At 38.0% G+C, this 22,659-nt stretch overlaps 1 protein-coding gene across 1 annotated transcript in view; it reads left to right on the top strand.

The window, feature by feature from the left end:
* The window catches only part of FGF2 (fibroblast growth factor 2), a 73,549-nt gene that overhangs the window by 30,825 nt on the left and 20,065 nt on the right, over nt 1–22,659 (top strand). The window contains exon 2 of the mRNA XM_025385406.1: nt 20,976–21,079. Coding sequence (XP_025241191.1) covers nt 20,976–21,079 — 104 coding nt within the window. The remainder of the gene's footprint in view (nt 1–20,975; nt 21,080–22,659) is intronic.

The following is a 22,659-nucleotide window of genomic DNA, read 5'->3' on the forward strand; positions in this document are numbered from 1 at the left end:
GTGAACGTGTTAGTCATATTTGTATCTGATCCTGTAATTTATCTGATTATTATCATGGGTACTCCATATACATATATGAAGATGTAAAGTTTTTCGTTTTCAGCAAATGAGTTCCTTTTTTTTCTTTCTCTTTGTTTTTTTGGAGACGGAGTCTTGCTCTGTCATTGCCCAGGCTGGAGTGCGGTGGCCTGGTCTTGGCTCACTGCAACTTCCACCTCCCAGGTTCAAGTGATTCTCCTGCCTCAGCCTCCTGAGTAGCTGGGACTACAGGCGCACACTGCCATGCTATTTTTTGTATTTTTTGTATTTTAGTAGAGACAGGGTTTCATCATGTTGCCCAGAGTGGTCTTGAACTCCTGAGCTTAGGCAATCCACCCACCTTAGCCTCCCAAAGTGCTAGGGTTTTAAGCGTGAGCCACTGTGCCTGGCCAAGTTAGTTCCTTTTGTTACCTAGCCTCCTTTGTCAGTTATCTATGCATTAAAAGGTTTTCAGTGTCTGGTCTTCAGCGTTGTATTGGATGATGGCTGATGGAAGAAAAAAAACCAGTGGTTATACCTTGGAATTCAGTTTGCGGTTACTGGTGAATTTTAGATCCAAGGAGACTACGAAACCTGGCTCAGTTATTTTTGGACACCAAAACGTAATTCTATTGGAAAGCGAACACACTCTATCAACCAATTTTAAATAAAATAGGTTTTCTGAATCAGCCAGAAGTTAAAATGTGAGCACTGTGTTCTGAGCTGAAGATGTCAGGTTATGTAAGTACTTGTTCTCTATAGACGAATATAGTGAGCCTTGAAATATAGTATTAGACAACTGCTTTCTGATTATCTTAGTACGCTAAATTGAGACTTTCAGTTTGCTTGGGTTTCAAATTGCTTAAATGAGAAATGATATTAACGCTGGCCCAGCTAATGAAAAATTATGCAATTGGCAGTAAGCCCCATGAGGGTAGAGATTTTGTAGGTCTTTGTCATGTTGTATTTCTAGCTCCTAGAATAGTTTCCCGACACATAAGAGGCACCAATGTCAATTATTGAATGAATGAATAGAATAATAGATTGAGAAATTGTATAAGGTCTTGGTCTTTTTTGCAGTATTTCTCTGGGAAATAAAATAAAACTAAAAATTTATTTATTCTGTAGGTAAAGAACTGGGCTCGCTATGGTAAGACATTATATAAGCATAGGTAACATACTTTAAAAATATGCCTCGGTTACTTTCATACGTGCTCTCTTCTGGATATTCTCATCTTTGATAAAATATAAGGATTCCTAAAAATATATAATTTCCTGAATCTCAAAACAAAGCAGATAGGGTGGGAAGCCAACATATTTGAATGCTATATACTAAAAGTTCATATATGGGTGTGTACATATGTATACACACACACACACACACACACACACATAAAGATCTATAGCAACTATTTCCCATCGTACAGGTGAGAAGATAGGTTCAGTTACTTGGAGATGAAGGCTGATTTTGAATCCAGGTCTAACTCCAAAATTCATGCATTTGACACCATGTTATTTATTCTGAGTACTACAGTTTAACATCTGTGGTTTACTTCACAAACTTCTTGAAGGAGTTGTTCGCATTTACTATTCCCAAATTCTTACTGTGGTTAATCTAGTGAATACTTCTCAGTCTTATGTTACCTGCCATTTTTGGTACCATTTGATACTGAAGGTCTTCTTGAAGGTCCCACTTGCGATCCTGTCTGCATTTGGTTTCTAGCTCCTGGTTTCCTACATCTGACCACTCTTGTGGGGTTTCATTAAATTCATAAACTATTTGGGGTGGAAATGACATCTTATCTATATCGAGTTTTCCCATCTGTAAACATGCGTAGCTCCCCTTTTAAGTCTTTTAAAAATGACTTTCAATAAAGTTTTACAATTTTCTCCATAAAAGTCCTAGATACCATTTGTTATCATTGTAAATGTTATCTTTTTTAAAAAATAATTTCCAGTTCTAATAATTTGTTGTGGGTGTAAAGAAACCGATTTTTTTATATATTCTTGTACCAAGCAAGTTGCTGAATTATTTTCAATAGTTCCTCTGTATGTTCTCCTAACTTTAAAAAAACTTTTTATTTTGGAATAATTTTAGATCTACAGAAGATTTACAAAGACTTTTCAGAGTTCCTGTATACCCTTCACCTAGGTTTCCCTAAGGTTAACTTTTTTTTTTTTTTCTTATTTTGAGACAAGATCTTGCTGTGTCGCCCAGGCCGAAGAGCAGTGGCCCAATCATGGTTCACTGCAACCTCCACCTCCCAGGCTCCAGTGATTCTCATGCCTCAGTCTCCCAAGTAGCTGGGATTACAGGCATGTGCCACCACGCCTGGCTAATTTTTTGTACTTTTTGTAGAGACAGGGTCTCTCCATGTTGGCCAGGCTGGTCTCAAACTCCTGGCTTCAAGCAGTCCACCCACCTTGGCCTCCCAAAGTGCTAGGAGTACAGGTATGAGCCACTGCACCCGGCCTTACTTCTTACGTAACTGTGGCACCTTTGTCAAAACTAAGAAATTGGTACTGGTTACAATGCTGGTTCTAAAGTATAGATTTATTTGGATTTCGCCACTTTTTCCCTATGTCCTTTTTCTGTTCCAAGATCCAATCCAGAATATCATGGTGCATTTAGTCCTTTGATTTTTAATGGAGAAAATGGTACTATCTGCAAATAATAACTATTAGATACCTTAGTTTCCAAGCATTGTGTGTGTGTAGGTATTAGGTGTGCGTATACATATCTTCCTGTACTAGCTCGAACTGACCACTCCATCCAGGCTCTTCTTGCTCCACATCCTGTACTTCTCCCATAAATGTTGGTGCTTCCTTGAATTATGTCCTTTATCCTTTAATCTGTGCTGGATATGCACTTTTGAGAAGACCCCAGCCACTTTACATCTCCCAGTAAGGATTAGATGCAGCCTGCACTCCCAAGGCAGCCACTGTTAGCTCTGATTATTACCTCTTTATTTCTAACATATTCCTTTTTTGAACTCCAGATTCGTATAGCGGACTGTTTTCTGGACATCTCTGTCTGGATTTTCCACAGGCATTGCAATTTCACTATGTCTGAAGGAAACATATATATCATTGTCTTCTCTTGCCAACTTTCCCCTCCTGCTGCTCCAACAACCTCCCAGTTACCCAAGACAGAAAAACCTGGGACCTATTTCTGAACTCTTCCCTTTATTCTTTCCTCCCTTCCTCTTCTCTCCTTCCTTTTTGCCCCTTTTTACCTCCCTCCCGTCCTTCTCCTCATAGCCCCTGTGAATCCTGCTTCCTTCATGTCTCCCGTATTTATTACCTTCTGTCCACTCCCACAGTTGATGCTTCCTTGGATTCTGTCCTTTGTCCCCACTGTTTCATTAAAAGCTGTCATTCTTTCATGCTATTTCACACTACCAAACTCCTTAACATAGTATTCAGAGCCTCTGGTCTCTCCAACCTCATTTAGTCCTCCATACCTCCATACCCACTTCCACAACACACATATACATACCCGTACACTCCATGCTACTTAACTGCTGGAAGTTCCTTAGATGTGCTAGGCTTTCTCTCCCTTTCTCCTTTGGAAGTTATATAAGATGCTTTCTTTTTGTTCCCATTCTTTCTTTTCCTGACTAACTCTTGCTAATTCTTTCAGTCTCCAATCATTTGTCACTGCTTCCAGGAAACCTCTGTATTCAGGCTGGGTTAGATGTACTCTCTGAGTGCTCTCAAAGTAGCCTGTGTATAGTTTTCTCATGGCACTTACAGTATTGAGTTTTAGTTATCCGTGTACCAATCCTCATCCCCTCAACCATGCTGTAGGTTCTTTAAGGCTAAAGACCAATGTTATATTTTCCTTTGGGCTTCCTATTGCTTAGCACAGTACCTGGCACATAGCTGTTACCCATAAATGTTAATTGAATGAATGAGCGAATGTATGCACCATTTGTAGAAACACTTACTTGTCTGTTTCCGAAAGCCATACTCTTTCACCAGGAACAAATCTCTCTAAATATCAGCTTCCTTATTTCTAAATAGGGAAAGTGTACTGGGTGATCCTTTATACTGCTGATAAATTGGTATTGTATGATTTTAAGATTTCTCATCCTGGGGCATATACAAAAGAAAATGATGTGGATTGTGGAAGATGTTCCCAAATAGGAGTTCTAAAATATTTTAAGCAACGGTGGTAATGTTGAAATAATAATTTGGCTTTTTGGTCCTACTGTTTAATGTGTTGAGTGCCAATGATCTGAGCACTTTGAACATCTGAGTGATTTACTTATGGTGATCGGAGTTTCTATTCCTTTGCTGACATATCTAAATCATTTCAGAAAGATTGTGTCAATTCCCCTTTGCTGAAGGTTTTCAAGTCAAAGTTGGACAGTTGTTTGTCACGGATATCGTAGATGTGATTTAAGATGTAATTGTGTAATGATAAGGCTAAGTGACCACTAAGATTTTGCTTTATGATGAGATTCTTCAATTTTGTGGTTTAGAGCTTTTGCTTTTATGTGGCAACATTTTAAAAAATTGAATTTAAAGCTTGGATAACATACTCTTTATTTGTCTAAGTTCAGGTCTTACTAGATTTAATATCAACATTAGAAAGCTACCAGAAGTCTATGTTTACCAAAATTGTTGACTTCCATATATCCAAAAACTGACTCTAGGAAGTCACCTACAGCTTGTTAAAATGGGCCGGGTTAAGGCGGTGTCTAAAGTCCAATTTAGAAAGGTCTTTTAGCACAGCCTTTAAAAAAATTATATAAATGTAAAATACAAACGCAGAACATCACATTAAAAAACTTGTACTTTAGAGAATTATTCCTGTGTGACCATTCTTATAACTGTCGCTCAGGTCAAAAAATGAAACTTTGCCAACCACCTCAGAAGCCTTCTATGCCCTGTCTCTATCACAGCCTGGCTTCCCCAGTGAAAGTGTAGACTTATTTCAGTCATTTCTTTATTTTACTCAATAGTTTTTATCATAGAAATAGGTATTCTAAAATATCTGCTTTACTGTGGCCTTTGAAAATATATGAATTTTTAGCTGTTTTCTTGTCATGTCTTCCTTCCATCCTTTTTTCTCCCTTGCAATTACTTGCTAAAGAAATTGGGTTGTTTGATCTATGGAGCTTCTCAGCCTGGGTTTTGCTGGTTGCTCAAGGTGTCTAGGACCTGAGTGTTTAGAACAGGCATGGCTGTTTCATGCCTCAGTCCTGGAATGACATTCTACCCAGAATATCATTCTCTCTTGTCTCCCCCTTGCCAATACCTTGTTCATGTGGTTATCTTCTATCTATACTCCAAAACTTAGCTCAAAACTCACCCCCCTAGAAATATTCCCAGCCTTTTCATTTAATAATAGATATGTCCTATTCTGTAGTCTCCTAGCACCTGTATAGAACTCCAGTATGACACCAATCACATGGCTGCAATTCTTTCTCTTTTTTAAAAAATATATATATTTAGAGATGTATTGGAAGGAGTTGGCTTACATCATAGTGGGGGCTGGTGAGGCAAGTCCGAGATCCATAGGCAGGCTGGCAGAACTGGCAGGCTAGAATTCTCTGGCATAGGCTGAAGTGGCTGTCCACAGGCAGAATTTCTGCTGGGAAGCTTCAGCTCTGCTCAGAAGGCCTTTCAACTGATTGAAACAGGCCTTCAACATTTTCAAGATTAATCTTCTTACTCAAAGTCAATTGATTGTGGACTTTAATCACATTTACAAAGTACCTTCACAGCAACACACAGATTAGTGTTTCACTGAATTACTGGGGACTGCAGCCTAGCTAAGTTGATACATTAAAAAAAAAATCACGCTGCATCTTTTGATTTTCTTTTTGAATTTCTGCTTTTCTTTTTCCTAATTTTGGCCTCTGTAAACCTTGCATTTTCTTCATGCTTTAGCATTGTGAGGGACTTAATACTGGGACATTTTTTCACAATATCTCATTCACCATCTTACCTGTCATTCTTTTCCCTGAGGTACTTTCATTTAACATTCACTCAATTCTGTTGTGTGTTGGGCAGTGTGCCACTGCTAGGGATACAGAGATGGATAAAGTACAGTTCCCTACCCTCAAAAAGCTCACCATCAGTTGGTGGGGGACAGACATGTATGATACAAAATTACTCTGAGTGGAGGAAGGAAAAATATAAGAGCTCCCTCTCATATTAATAGGTACTTTGTATACACCAAAAGGAATATATATATACACACACACACACATAGATATATATGTGTGTGTGTATACATATACATATACATATATATATCTATGTGTGTATATATATATATCTATGTGTGTATATATATAGAGAGAGAGATGGGAGTCTCACTCTGTCACCCAGGCTGGAGTGCAGTGGTGCAATCTCGGCCTACTGCAACCTCAGCCTCCTGGGATCAAGCAATTCTCCTGCCTCAGCCTCCCGAGTAGCTGGGACTACAGGCGCCCACCACCACGCCCAGCTAATTTTTTGTATTTTTAGTAGAGATGGGGTTTCACTGTGTTAGCCAGGATGGTCTCGATCTCCTGACCTCATGATCTGCCCACCTCAGCCTCCCAAAATGCTGGGATTACAGGCATGAGCCACCATGCCCAGCCAAAAGGAATATTTTTTAAAAATAGGGTCTCACTCTGTTGCCCAGGTTGGAGTACAGTGTCAGCCTTGGAATCCTCTTGCCTCAGCCCCCCAAGTAGTTAGGACTGCAGGTACCTGCCACTATACCTGGGTAATTTTTTAATTTTTTGTAGATATGGGGGTCTCCCTGTTTTGTCCAGGGTGGTCTCAAAGTCCTGGGCTCAAGCAGTCCTCCCACCTTGGCCTCTGAAAGTGCTGGGATTACAGGTGTGAGCCACTGCACCCAGCCAGGAGTGTTTTCATAGAATATAAAGGAATGTCCTGACTGGACGCGGTGGCTCATGCCTGTAATCCCAGCACTTTGGGAGGCTGAGGTGGGTGGACTGCTTGAGCTCAGGAGTTTGCAAGCAGCCTGGGCAACATGGTGAAACCCTGTCTCTACTAAAATACAAAAATTAGCCGGGCATGGCAGCGTGTACCTGTAGTCCCAGCTACTTGGGAGGCTGAGGCAGAAGAATTGCTTGAACCCAGCAGGTGGAGGTTGCAATGACCCGAGGTCACACCACACTGCACTCTGGCCTGGGCGACAGAGCAAGACTCCACCACCACCACCACCCTCTACCCCCCAAAAAAGGAATGTCCATTTTATACAATGAAAAGGAATATCCTATTTTACAGTATTTATTAAGTACTTTTCAGGAGGCAAGCTTCGTATGATTATCATGGAGAAGTGAAGGGGTGGCCTACCCCTCCACACCTGTGGGTGTTTCTCGTTAGGTGGAACGAGAGACTTGAGAAAAGAAATAAGACACAGAGACAAAGTATAGAGAAAGAAAAGCGGGGGCCCAGGGGACCGGAGCTCTGCTTACAGAGGACCCACGCCGGCACCGGCCTCTGAGTTCCCTTAGTATTTATAGATAATTATCTTTACCATCTTAAAGATAAGGGAGTGGCAAGACAATAGGATCGTTTTTAGGGAGGAAATTAGCAGTAAGACATAAGAACAAGGATCTCTGTGACATGAATAAGTTTAAAGGAAAATCCTGTGCCTTGAGATAAACCTTTTAGCAACATTGTTTCATCCTATCACATGGGGATAAACCTTGGACAATACCTAGCTTTTCTAGGAACAAAGACACACCCTGCACGCCCAAAATCCATTAAACCTTGAGTTACCACAGCACATGTCTCTTGCAAGGACAAGGTTGGGGGTAGGGTCACAGATTAACAGCATCTCAAATACAGAACAAAATGGAGTCTCTTATGTCTACTTCTTTCTATATAGACACAGTAACAGACTGATCTCTTTCTTTTCCCCACAGAGAAGATATCTTGCATTACTTTTTGTCACTTTTCGATAACTATGGCAGAAAAATTTCAAGTGTATAACCAAAAAAGTTGAAGTATTAAAGTAGGGATTTTATGTAATGTGAAAACCAGGGTTTTTAACATTTATATAACAATGTAAATTAGTATTTTATCATATCCAGAAACTAGAGAGAAGATGACAGCTCCCCTCATTAGGCCTAGAAAGGACTGGATCATTTTTATGCTTCAGAAGAGTTGATCAAGTCATCCTCCATTTTTCAGAACAAATTTTTGCTAGCTTTTCTGTTATATTATTTCATTTCCTGGAAAGTGTTGAAAATTTTACTCTACTTTTTATGTGGAAATTTAATACAATTCCTTTCATTTCTTACCTTAAAGTACTTAATATTTTAAACCACTCCTTTAAGAAGACCTTAACCATAGAAAATGAGGTATGTCTTTAGTTTATGCCTTTGCTGTGTCATAAGGTTCAGTGGTTTTGCTTATTAAGAGTCTTCTAAATCTCAAGAATGATTATTTTATTGTACCTTTCCTCCCCATGAAGTCCAAAATGGAACAGTGACAACAAAACAGCTAACCTGAGTGTAACCAGATTTAACTTCACTGGACTGGACTGTCGAGTATCCTGTGCTGGCTGAGACTTCCCATTGTATGGAATCAGCAAAGCATCTTGCGGGCTTTATGTGGAGCATTAACACAGTTTTTAAACCCTTTTATATATCGTTACCCCAGCTGAACTCTGATTACCTGGTGAACTGCCTTTGGTTACCTTTTGTTCTTTTACAACAATAAGAAGTTTTTATTAGGGAAAGTTTCAAATATATACAAAAACAGACCAGGATAATGAACCCCATGTAGCCATCACCCAACTTCAGCAATTACCATCACATGACCAATCTTATTTCATCTATACCACCGTAGCTGTTTTTACCCCTCCCCTCCACTGGATTGTTTTGAAGTATACCGTAGATATCATGTCATTTCATCAGATCATTTCAAAAATGTTTTATTCAGAAACTACATAAGGCTGGGTGTGGTGGCCCACACCTGTAATCCCAGCACTTTGGGATGCCGAGGCAGGAGGATACTGTGAGCCCGCAGTTTAAGACCAGCCTGGGCAACACAGCAAGACCCTGTCTCAAAAAGAAAACACACACACACACACACACACACACAAAAATGACATAAATTCTTACATAAGTGATTGTGGGTGTTAGTGTGTATTAGATAATAAATGATTAATATGTATCTCTGAAAGATAAGGACTTTAAAAATAATCACAGTTCTCTTGTCATGCTAACATTTTTAAAGTTCCCTTAAGGCATAAAATATCCAGTTAGTGTTAAAATTTTCCTGACGGTCTCATATTTTCTTTACAGTTGGTTTATTCTAATCAGAAGTCAAACAACGTTCACATACCCCTTTTGGGTGACATGTCTCCAAACTCCCTTTATAATTGAGAAATTCTCTCTCCCTCCTTGAACTCATGAATGTGCGTTATTTTCAGTCATGTTTAATATGACCCACGGTTGGTATTTTATTCTAGATTGCTTTAAAGTTTTAACAATGCTAACATTGTTACATGTGGGATGTAACAATGTTAACTCCCTTTTTAATTGAGAAATTCTGTCTCCCTCGAACTCATGAATGTGCTTATTTTCAGTCCTGTTTAATATGCCACACAGTTGGTATTTTATTCTAGATTGTTTTAAAGTTTTAACAATGCAAACATTGTTACATGATTATTATAAAGGTAACATGCACAACTGAGGAAAAAAATGTAAATATCAAAATGCATGTGGAGGTAAAAGAGCATTTTTATCTCATTATCCCCAAATAATTGGTAACTCTTTGGGACTGTTTTCTACTAATCTGTACATATTCAAATGTACAATTTTTACATGCTAAATATTCCCTGTGCTATTACTTTGGGTTTAATTTGCTCTTATTTTTCTAGGTCATAATGTAGAAGCGTAGATTTTTTACGTTTTGTTTTTCTAATACAAATATTTAAAGCTGTAATTTTCCCTTTAAACATGCTGAATTTTCATTATCATACAACTAGAAATATTTTCTAAATTTCTTTGAGATTTATTTTCTCTGTTGTTTGTTTATTTGTTTGTTTTGTTCTTGTTGTTGAGACAGGTTCTCGCTCTGTCGTCCAGGCTGAAGTATATTCATGCTATTTTGGCTGACTGTAACCTCCGCCTCCCAGGCCCAAGCAATTCTCATACCTCAGCCTTCTAGGTAGCTGGGATTACAGGTGCATGCCACTGTGCCTGGCTAATTTTTTGTATTTTTTGTACAATGGGGTTTTGCCATGTTGGCCAGGCTGGCCTTGAACTCCTGACCTCAAGCAATCCACCCATCTCCCAAAATACTGAGATTACAGGCATGAACCACCACACCTGGCCTTCTCTGTGTTTTATTTGGAAATGCATTGCTTGATTTCCAAATATTTGGGGATTTTCCAGATATCATATTGTTAACAGATTTCTACTTTAATATGTCATATGATTTCAGTCATTTCAAATGTATTGAGGCTTGTTTCATGGTCAAGTATATAATTTATTTTTGGGAATGTGTTGGGTGTAGTGATCTTTAAGTGTCGATTTGGGCATATCTGCATGCAAAAGAATGAAGTTGTGCCAACATACCACATACAAAAATTAACTCAAAGTGTATTAAAACCTAAATAGAAGGGGTAAAACTAAAACTTAGAGGAAAGCACAGGTGTAAACTTTCATGACCCTAGATTAGGTAATGATTTCTTAGATATGACACTAAAAGTACAATCAACAAAAGAAGAACATTGATAAATTGGACTTCATGAAAATTTAAAGTGTTTATGCTTCAAAGGACAACATCAAGAAAGTGAAAAGATACCCCACAGGATGGGAGAAAATATTCTCACATCATATGTCTGAAAGGGATTTGTATCTAGGACATATAATTAACTCAACTCAATAATAAAAAGACAATCTAAAAATGAATCAAAGATCTAAATAGACATTTCTTCAAAGAAGGTAACCAAATAGCCAATAAGCACATGAAAAGATGCTCAACATCATTACCCATCCAAGAAATGCAAATCAGAATCACAGTGAGATATTACTTCACAGTCAACTAGGATGCCTATAATTCAGAAACAAAAACAGACCATAACAAGTGTTGGCCTGGATGTGGAATAATTGGAACTCATATATTGCTGATGAGAATGTAAAGTTGCATTGGAAAACAGTCTGACAATTCCACAAATGATTAAACATAGAGTTACCATATGACCCAGTAATTTGACTCCTAGGTATATACTCCCCAAAAAAGAAAACGTATGTCTACACAAAATCTTGTATGTGAATGTTCATGGCAATGTTATTTATGTAGCCAAAAAGTAAAAACAGTTCAAATATCCATCAGCTACTGAAGGGATGAATCAGTCTGTCTATACAATGGACTATTATTTGGCAATAAAAAGTAATGAAGTATTGATACATGCTACAACATGCATAAACCTTTAAAACATTATTCTGAGTGAAAGAGGCAAGTCACATTTTGTTTATATGAAATGTCCAGAATAGACAAATCTATAGAGACAGGTTGCCCAGGGTTGGGATGAGTGGTATTAGGGACATGGAAAGTGACTACTAAAGAATGTAGGGTGATGAAAATGTTCTATAATTGATTGTGATGGTTGCACAATGCTATGATTATAGTAAAGCACGTTGAATTGAATGCATGTTTTAAATGGGTGAATTGCATGGCATGTGAATTATACCTCAATAAGGCTATAATCGATAAAACAAACAAAGGAACCATGGGTACCAACAGTTCAGAATAAGTGCCTTCTATATTACTTAGTATTATGGTGTCTTTGGAAAAGGAATTTCTCAGATGGAGTTAATTGATTTGAACAATTCAAGGCCTGTAGGCAAATTGCCATAGATGGCTTCCCAAGCTGGGAGAGTTAATTTTTTTCCGTTAAAAAATATATATTTTTAAAAATTTTTTAGAGACAGGGTTTCACTTTGTTGTCCAGGCTGGGCAAACCCTGGGCTCAAGTGATCTGCCTGCCAAGGCCTCCCGAAGTGCTGGAATTACAGGTGTGAGCCACCGTGCCCGGCCACAGTTAATTTTTTGGAACATAGTTTTTAAAATGACTATATTAGGGGGATGAAGTCTTAGATAAATAAAACTTACTTGATCTAAAAAACAGTATCATTTAAATCACGATTGGTAATGCTGTTCACACCTTCCATTTTCTTAATGATTTACTCTCTTGTCAGTTTTTGCTTGAGATATTTTAGAGTTCTATTATTAGCTGCTAAATATTTAAGATGATTATGATGACCTTGTTTATCTCTGGTTATACTACTTGCCTTCAAGGCTATATTGTCAGATATTAATATAGCTAGATCAGCTTTCTTATACTTAAGGTCTGTATTTTACCTATTTTTTCAACAATTTTACTGTCAACCTGCCTGTATATTTGTATTTAAGGTGCTTTTCTTATAAACAACATAGTTAGGTTTTGTTTTTTCATCTTGACAATTGTTTCCTTTTAGTGGTGTGTTGAACATATATATTCAGTGTTATTGTTGATATGGTTGGTTTAAATCTGCCATTTTACTGTTTTTCTTTTTTTTTTTTTAATTTCTTCTAAAAAATGGGATACATGTGCAGAATGTGCACGTTGGTTACATAGGTATATGTGTGCCATACAGGTTTGCTGCATCCGTTGACCCATCCTCTTAGTTCCCTCCCCTCGCTCCCTACCCCGCAACAGGCCCTGGTGTGTGTTGTTCCCCACTCTGTGTCCATGTGTTCTTATTGTTCAGCTCCCACCTATGAGTGAGAACATGCAGTATTTGGTTTTCTGTTCCTGTGTTAGTTTGCTGAGGATGATGGCTTCCAGCTTCATCCATGTCCCTGCAAAGGACATGATCTCATTCCTTTTTATGGCTGCATGACATTCCATGGTGTATGTGTACCACATTTTCTTGATCCAGTCTATTATTGATGGGCATTTGGGTTGGTTCCATGTCTTTGCTATTGTAAATAATGCTGCAGTAAACACACATGTGTATGTGTCTTTATAGTAGAATGATTTATAATCCTTTGAGTGTATACCCAGTAATGGGATTGCTGGGTCAGATGGTATTTCTGGTTCTAGATCCTTGAATTGCCACACTGTCTTCAACAATGGTTGAACTGATTTACATTCCCACCAGCAGTGTAAAAGTGTTTCTATTTCTTCACAGCCTTGCCAGCATCTATTGTTTCCTGACTTTTTAATAATCGCCATTCTGACTGCTGTGAGATGGTATCTCATCGTGGTTTTGATTTGCGTTTCTCTGATGATCAGTGATGTTGAGCTTTTTTTCTTATGTTTGTTGGCCATGTAAATGTCGTCTTTTGAGAAGTGTCTGTTCATATCCTTTGCCCACTTTTTGATGGGGTTGTTTGTTTTTTTCTTGTAAATTTGTTTAAGTTCCTTATAAATTCTGGATATTAGACCTTTGTTAGATGGGTAGATTGCAGAAATTTTCTCCCATTCTGTAGGTTGCCTATTCACTCTGCTGATAGTTTCTTTTGCTGTGCAGAAACTCTTTAGTTTAATTAGATCCCATTTGTCAATTTTGGCTTTTGTTGCAATTGCTTTTGTTGTTTTAGTCATGAAGTCTTTGCCCTGGCCTATGTCCTGAATGGTATTGCCTAGGTTTTCTTCTAGGGTTTTTATGGTTTTGGGTTTTACATTTAAGTCTTTAATCCATCTTGAGTTAATTTTTGTATAAGGTATAAGAAAGGGGTCAGTTTTCTGCATATGGCTAGCCAGTTTTCCCAGCACCATTTATCAAATATGAGATCTCTTCCCCGTTGCTTGTTTTTAGCAGGTTTGCCAAAGATGAGATGCTTGTGGATGTGTGGTATTATTTCTGAGGTCTCTGCTCTGCTCCATTGGTCTATATATCTGTTTTGGTACCAGTACCATGTTGTTTTGGTTATTGCAGCCTTGTAGTATAGTTTGAAGTCAGGTAGTGTCATGCCTCCAGCTTTGTTCTTTTTGCTTAGTATTGTCTTGGCTATATGGGGTCTTCTTTCATTCCATATGAAATTTAAAATAGTTTTTTCTAATTCTGTAAAGAATGTGAATGGTAGTTTGATGGGAATAGCATTGAATCTACCAATTACTTTGGGCAGTATGTCCATTTTCACTATCTTGATTCTTCCTATCCTTGAGGATGGAATATTTTCCCATTTGTTTGCATTCTCTTTTATTTCCTTGAGCAGTGGTTTATAGTTCTCCTTGAAGAGGTCCTTCACATAACTTGTTAGCTATATTCCTAGGTATTTTATTCTCTTTGTAACGGTTGTGAATGGGAGTTTATTCATGATTTGGCTCTCTGCTTGTCTATTGGTGTAAAGGAATGCTTGTGATTTTTCCACATTGATTTCGTATCCCGAGAATTTGCTGCAGTTGCTTGTCAGTTTAAGAAGTTTTTGGGCAGAGACGATGGGGTTTTCTAAATATACAATCATGTCATCTGCAAACAGAGACAATTTGACTTCCTCTCTTTCTATTTGAATACCCTTTCTTTCTCTTGCCTGATTTCCCTGGCCAGAACTTCCAATACTATGTTGAGTAGGAGTGGTAAGAGAGGGCATCCTTGCCTTGTGCCGGTTTTCAAATGGAATGCTTCCAGCTTTTGCCCATTCAATATGATATTGGCTGTGGGTTTGTCATAAATAGCTCTTATTATTTTGAGATATGTTCCATCAACACCTAGTTTATTGAGAGTTTTTAGCATGAAGGGGTGTTGAATTTTATCAAAGGCCTTTTCTGCATCTATTGAGATCATCATGTGGTTTTTGTCTTTGGTTCTGTTTATGTGATGGATTACATTTATTGATTTATATATGTTGAAACAGCCTTGCATCCCAGGGATGAAGTCGACTTGATAGTGGTGGATAAGTTTTTTCATGTGTTACTGAATTCTGTTTGCCAGTATTTTATTGAGGATTTTCACATCAATGTTCATCAGGGATGTTGGCCTGAAGTTTTCTTTGTTCTGTCTCTTCTTGGTTTGGTATCAGGATGATGCTGGCCTCATAAAATGAATTAGGGAGGAGTCCCTCCTTTTCAATTGTTTAGAATAGTTTCAGAAGGAATGGTACCAGCTCCTCTTTGTATTTCTGGTAGAATTCAGCTGTGAATTCGTCTGGTCCTGGGCTTGTTTTGGTTGGTAGGCTATTAATTACTGCCTCAATTTCAGAGCTTGTTATTGGTCTATTTAGGGATTCTTCTTCCTGGTTTAGCCTTGGGAGGGTGTATGTGTCCAGGAATTTATCAATTTCTTTTAGTTTATTTGCGTAGAAGTATTTATTGTATTCTCTGATGATAGTTTCTACTTCTGTGGGGTCAGTGGTGATCTCCCCTTTATCATTGTGTCTATTTAATTCTTCCCTCTTTTCTTGTTTGTTAGTCTAGCTGGTGATCTATTTTGTTAATCTTTTCAAAAAACCATCTCCTGGATTCATGGATTTTTTTTGGAGGGTTTTTCTTGTCTCTATTTCCTTCAGTTCTTCTATGATCTTAGGTATTTCTTGTTTTCTGCTAGCTTTTGGATTAGTTTGTTCTTTCCTCTCTAGCTCTTTTAATTGTGATGTTAGGGTGTTGCTTTGAGATCTTTCAAGCTTTCTGAAGTGGGCATTTAGTGCTATAAATTTCCCTCTTAATACTGCTTTAGCTGTGCCCCAGAAATTCTGGTACATTGTCTCTTTGTTCTCGTTTTCAAATAACTTCTTCATTTCTGCTATAATTTCATTATTTACCCAGGAGTCATTCAGGAGCAGGTTGTTCAATTTCCATGTAATTGTGCGGTTTTGAGTGAGTTTCTTAATCCTGAGTTCTAATTTGATTGCACCGTGTTTTGAGAGACTGTTTGTTATGATTTCAGTTCTTTTGCATTTGCTGAGGAGTGTTTTACTTCCAAATATGTGGTCGATTTTAGAATAAGTGCCATGTGGTACTGAGAAGAATGTATATTCTGTTGATTTGGGGTAGAGCGTTCTATAGACGTCTACTAGGTCCACTTGATCCAGAGCTGAGTTCAAGTCCTGAATATCTTTATTACTTTTCTGTCTCATTGATCTAATATTGACAGTAGGGCATTAAAGTCTCCCACTATTATTTCATAGGAGTCTAAGTCTCTTTGTAGGTCTCTAAGAGGCACTCCCCCTCCACCAAGAGAGAAAGTGCTTCAGTAAACTAGTCCTATTACCTGTGCCACGCAACTGGGTGAGACCCTGCAACAGGGGTTGTCAAACACCCTATACAGGAGGGATCCTACTGGCATCAGGATGGTGCTCCTCAAGGTCAGAGGCCAGAGAAGAAGCACACACCCATCTTTGCTGTTCTCCAGCCTCCTTAAGTGACATTTCCAGGTGCAGAAGCAAATCAGATAGAATAGGGCCTGAAGTGAATTGCCAGCAAACTGCAGCAGCCCTGTAGAAGAGGGACCTGACCATTGAAGGAAAAAAATAATAATAAGCAGAAAGCAACAACAGCATCATCAACAACAACAACAAAAAACCCACAAAAACCCCATCCAAGGGTCAGCAGCCTCAAAGACTGAAACTAGACAAACTCACAAAGATGAGAAAGAATCAACGGAAAAATACTGAAAACCCAAAAGGCCAAAGTGCCTCTTCTCCTCCAAATGATCGCAACGTCTCTGCATCAAGGGTGCAAAATTGGACGGAGGATCAGTTGGACGAATTGACGGAAGCAGGCTTCAGAAGATAGGTAATAAAAAACTACGCTGAGCTAAAAGGAGCATGTTCTAACCCAATGCAAAGACACTAAGAACCTTTATGAAAGGTTAGAGGAATTGTAAACTAGAATACCAGTTTAGAGAGGAACGTAAATGACCTGATGGAGTTGAAAAACACAGCATGAGAACTTCGTGAAGCATACACAAGTATCAACATCCAAATCAACCAAATAGAAGAAAGGATATCAGAATTTGAAGACCATCTTGCTGAAATAAGGCATGAAGACAAGACTAGAGAAAAAAGAATGTAAAGGAATGAAAAAAACCTCCAAGAAATATGGGACTTCATAAAAAGACCAAACCTACTATTGACTAGAGTACCAGAAAAAGACAGGGAGAATAGAAACAAGCTGGAAAACACACTTCGGGATATTATCCAGGAGAACTTCCCCAACCTAGCAAGACAGGCCAACATACAAATTCAGGAAATGCAGAGAACACCACCAAGATACTCCACAAGAAGATCAACCCCAAGACACATAATCATCAGATTCTCCAAGGTTGAAATGAAGGAAAAACTGTTTAGGGCAGCCAGAGAGAAAGTCCAGGTCACCTACAAAGGGAAGTCCATCAGACTAACAGCAGACCTCTTAGCAGAAACTCTATAAGCCTGAAGAGATTGAGGGCCAATATTCAACACCCTTACAGAAAAAAATTTTCAACTCAGAATTTCGTATCCAGCCACACTAACCTTCAAAAGCGAAGGAGAAATAAAATCCTTTCCAGACAAGCAGATGCTGAGGGATTTTGTCACCACCAGGCCTGCCTTACAAGAGCTCCTGAAAGGAGCACTAAATATGGAAAGGAAAAACCCGTACCAGTCACTGCAAAAACACACTAAAATATAAAGACCAATGACACTAGGAAGAAACTGCATCAGCTAGTGTGCAAAATAACCAAATAGCAGCATGATGACAGAATCAAATTCACACATTTTGCTATTTTTCTAATTATCCTTTCTGTCCTTTACCTTCTGTCTTTCCCTTTCTGCCTTCTAGGGTTAATTGAATTGAGTAGTTTTAAAATATTTCATTTTGCCTTTGTAACTCAGCTGCTAAATGTTTGGATTGGTGGGGAGTTAACCTTGCTCTTGAACTCTACTCCTGGCTTTCCACATCTTGGAAGATCTCTCTTTATCCTGCTGGTCATTGGCTTTGTTTTTGGTGAAAGCTCAGTGCTTCTCAGAAGGATCGCTTTCAGCCATTTGACCTGCTCCCAGCCTTCAGTGGACTGCTGCCTTGCAGTCTGCAAAGGCCCCGGGTACTTGAGGAGGATCTCTAGCCCTTCTGTTCTGTTCCTAGCCTTTGGTGTGTGGTACTTGTGCACTGAGTGGAAGCTCTATGGGAAAGAACTGGCAGGTGGATATGGAATTGCTCTTTGATCAGGGCTCTTCAGAATTCTACTTCCTCACATTAGCAGCTAATAAAAGTTTCTTAAAAATTCAGCTGGTTTCTTCATAGTCCCATTTTTGGCAAGTTTATTCCTCCTCCTATCAGAGATGAAGCAGTTATGCATCTCTTTTTTTGGAAGAGATCATCTGTATATCAAATTTATTTAGGAGATGAAGCAGCTGTGCATCTCTTTTTTGGGAAGAGATCATCTGTATATTGAATTCAGTTTATTTAGGTTTTTCATGCATGTCAGCTCAGATAATTTTTATAGAAAATCTATGATTTTGTGACTTTCTCAACTTGTTGTAGACTCTGGTTATTTTTAAAACTTACATTTTAAAAATTATATGCCAATGGAAACACTTTTCAAGAATCTACATTTAATGCTTATTGCTTAGTGGTTTAATGAATAACAGTCCCTGAGTGTGGAATAGTTGAGGTCTACAAAGTTGAGTAAATGAATGATATTTACTTTGAGTATTGAGTCACTGGTACTGATCTGGCCATACATGAATATCCCTAATCACCCTTATGACCAGTAATACACATTTATGAGATGGTGGGCTAGAGCTGGGCTAGAGTTTATTGATAAGGGACAGAAAGAAAGTATAGCAATTGATTATGCAGCCTTACCTCATGGGCATTTGTACGCCCTTATGAGTTAAAGTGAGATGCAAATGCATTCTTCATTAAAATGGCTTATCTGAATCATTTTAGAGCTGTATACAATAATTTGCTCATACTCATTAAGATAAGTTTGGTTATGTTGATTAAAAACAAAGCTTATTTTCTGCATTTTCCAATAATGTTGTAAAAAAGACTTCATGCCCTTCTTTTTTGGGTTTCATGTCTTCTTACATTCCTTTGACTTCGTATTATCTTTTAAGATTTTGTAGAAGAATTTCACTTGGGTAACTGCAGGCTTCAATGATGCAATGCTTTCTGGAATCCAGGGGTAACTGACACACAGAGGAGACTCAGACATGAAATGTTCAACAAAATGCTAAGATTTTTTTTTAATTGTAAATTCTTAAGCATTCATAAAAGTAGTGAGATTAGAATAATGAGATCCTGTGCTTCTAATGACTGTTAACACAAGTCAATCTTATTTATCCTATCCACTTTATTAAAAATTTATTATCTATTATTTAAAATAATCTATTAGCTTATTTTAAAGCTAATCCCAGATATTATGTTTCATTTTGCATGTCTATTGCTGTCTTGATAGGAAAAATTTTAAAACATAAATTACTATGACATAATGATATCTAACAAAGTTAATTACTTCAGAAACTTTCAAAAGTTGCTTTTTCATGCCATTTCTCTAGCTACCTATAAACACCTGGAAATTATATTTATTTTATATTTCTAATGTTATTCAAATGATAATATGCTGATTTCTAAAATTGCATTTTTTTTCTCTTGCTCTCAAGAATATACTAAACATATCCATAGTATATAGGATGACCTATGAAAATAGGTTGGACAAACATTTATCTTGCTTATCTTATGATAAGCAGAGTTCTGAGAAGTTTGGTAATAAAGAGTTAACTTGGCTTAACTAAGATTTTCCTAAATTATTTGACGCCAGAACCTGTTTTTTATGTAACATCTGGTAGCCAAAATACATTTGGGGGAATTTTGTTCTAGGCAGGAGAATGCTGCCTCTGAATAGCAAAATAATCTTTACTTCATTTTTATTTCAATTAATTATGTAATTATGTAATTATGTAATTATTTGTCCATATTGCATTATTGTCATAATTAAGTATTTTTTTCCATAATCTGCTTAATATTGGTAATGCAATGTGACAAGTCATCTTTCTCAGGATCTTATTTTATGAAAATCTTTCATCACACTTATTTTATGAAAATCATTTGCTGTATAAGCAAATTAAGTATAAGCATTTTGTGTTTCCACTAGATAGATATTTGTGCACAAAAAAATAGACATCAAAATCCCATATAGAAAGCTAAATGCATCTATATTCCATTGAAGAGGAAGCTAGAAATAAGATGTGTAGAAGTCAAGGAAATAGGGCCGGGCGCGGTGGCTCACGCCTATAATCCTAGCACTTTGGGAGGCTGAGGTGGGCAGATCATGAGGTCAGGAGATCGAGACCATCCTGGCTATCATGGTGAAACCCCGTCTCTACTAAAAATACAAAAAATTAGCCAGGCGTGGTGGCAGGCGCCTGTAGTTCCAGCTACTTGGGAGACCGAGGCAGGAGAATGGTGGGAACCCGGGAGGCAGAGCTTGCAGTGAGCTGTGATTGTGCCACTGCACTCCAGCCTGGGTGACAGAGGCAAGACTCTGACTCAAAAAAGAAAAAAAAGTCAAGAAAATACAGCTCAAATTATAACAGTGAATTATTAGATTGTGTTTTATTCATGAAGAATTGGCAAATAACTTTTAAATAGTTTCAACATAGGCAGTAGCATGGGAATTCTCACATGGTGAGGGTACTTTTATGCACCCTTAAAGTATGTTCACTTTAAAAAATGTAAACAGTTAACGGGGGCAATTGAAAGCTAACTGCCCAACAAAGGAAACAATTCTCCATATGTCCCCCTTCTCTGCTCACCCTGTGACATAGGAGCGACAAGGGACTCACAAGGCACTGGTGCCCTAGTAGTTCTGCATCTCATCCTCTCTCATACAGTTTAGTTGACATCTGCTCCTTGTCACTCACCCATACCCCCAACCTCACCAATCCCCCAAGTGGATTAGGTGTTGCTTAGGTGTGTTTTGTCTTTATATTGCATAAATGTTGTGAAGAAGGCTCTTTCCTCTATGGTTCTACAAAGATAATTTTTTTTCCCGTTACAGTCAAATTACAACTTCAAGCAGAAGAGAGAGGAGTTGTGTCTATCAAAGGAGTGTGTGCTAACCGTTACCTTGCTATGAAGGAAGATGGAAGATTACTGGCTTCTGTAAGCATACTTTCTGTTTTCACACGTTTTTTTGTTAGCTTTTATTGCTGTTAATTTGCCAGCATTGTTGTTTATGAAATCTTTATAAAGGGTTGTACATGTATCATCTTCATAGTCACCCTGTAAAATAGGGAGCATTTTCTTTATTTCACAGATGCAAAAACTGATGTGCTGAGGGAGTAACTAAAGTAAGAAAACACAGTTCATATAAAGTAGAGACTGGATTGGGCTAGAGACATTCCTGACCTCTACATCACTGCTTTTACTCTGCACAACTATTAAACTATAATCTTAAAAAATGTTCCTTCTATTATGCAGTTGTTTGAAGATCAGTGGGAATAGATGTATAAAATTTTGATTATCGGTTTTTAAGTTTCTTCTTTAGAATGTGACATACAAAACACTTCCAGTGTAGGACACTAATTGAGAATGTAGGCTTTTTGCCTGGTACAGATGCCGACTCTGCTACTTATGAGCTCTGTGTTCTTGGGCAAATGATTCTGAGTTAGTTCCCTCACCTGTAAAATAGAAACAATGATCCTATCTCATTGGAATTTTATGAGAATTTAATTCAATACTACACATCAAGTGCCCAAATCAGCATCCGACATGTAATAGATCCTGAAAATTGCTACTTCTTCCTCATATTACTTCTCATTTATATATATGTCAGGAGAGGGACTTTTTTTTTCTTTTTTGTTTTTTGAGATGGAGTCTCGCTCCACTGCACAGACTAGAGTGCAGTGGTGGTGCAATCTCGGGTCACTGCACCCTCTACTTCCTGGGTTCTAGCAATTCTCCTGCCTCAGCCTCCTGAGTAGCTGGGATTACAGGAATGCACCACCATGCCTGGCTAATTTTTAAATATTTTTTAGTAGAGACAGGGTTTCACCATGTTGGCCGGGCTGGTCTTGAACTCCTGACCTCAGGTGATCTGCCTGTCTTGGCCTCCCAAAGTGCTGGGATTATAGGCGTAAGCCACCATGCCCGGCTGTGGAGAGGGACTTTTCTTTTTTACATTTCATCACAGCACATCAGGGGTCCTAGCTCCTGGCTAGTATTCTTTCCAGTAGTACAGGCTCCCTGTCAACTTCACCATTATTATTAGAAATAGGATTGCATATCTATTAAACATATGGTGTGTAAAGAATGGTGCAGGAAAATAAATATAAAAGACACAGATCTCATTCCTGTCTCCTTGAGGGAGTAGATAGGACATGTAGGTAAATGTCTGTGTGTGTGTGTGTGTGTGTGTGTGTGTTTCACAGCTCTTATACCAATGCCACTGGCCAGTTATGACATCTCTATATAACCTCTCCACAGAAAGGATCTAATAGTACTAAGAAATTGTGGTATTTTGAGCTATACAAATGGTTTTTGAAATTTTTTCTGAATGAAGACCTTTGGATTTCTAAAAGCACCAAAACAAGACTTATAGAGAAAAAGGATATCTCAACTATCCCAATTTCAGACTGACTATATGACAAAGATATACTTATGTTGGTATTACCAGTTTATGTGATTTTTGCAGGTTAAATCACAAGTTTGAGTGTAGTGGCTCTCAATTTTGGGGGGAGGTA

Source organism: Theropithecus gelada, chromosome 5 (assembly GCF_003255815.1).
Source record: "Theropithecus gelada isolate Dixy chromosome 5, Tgel_1.0, whole genome shotgun sequence".
NCBI lineage: Eukaryota > Metazoa > Chordata > Mammalia > Primates > Cercopithecidae > Theropithecus > Theropithecus gelada.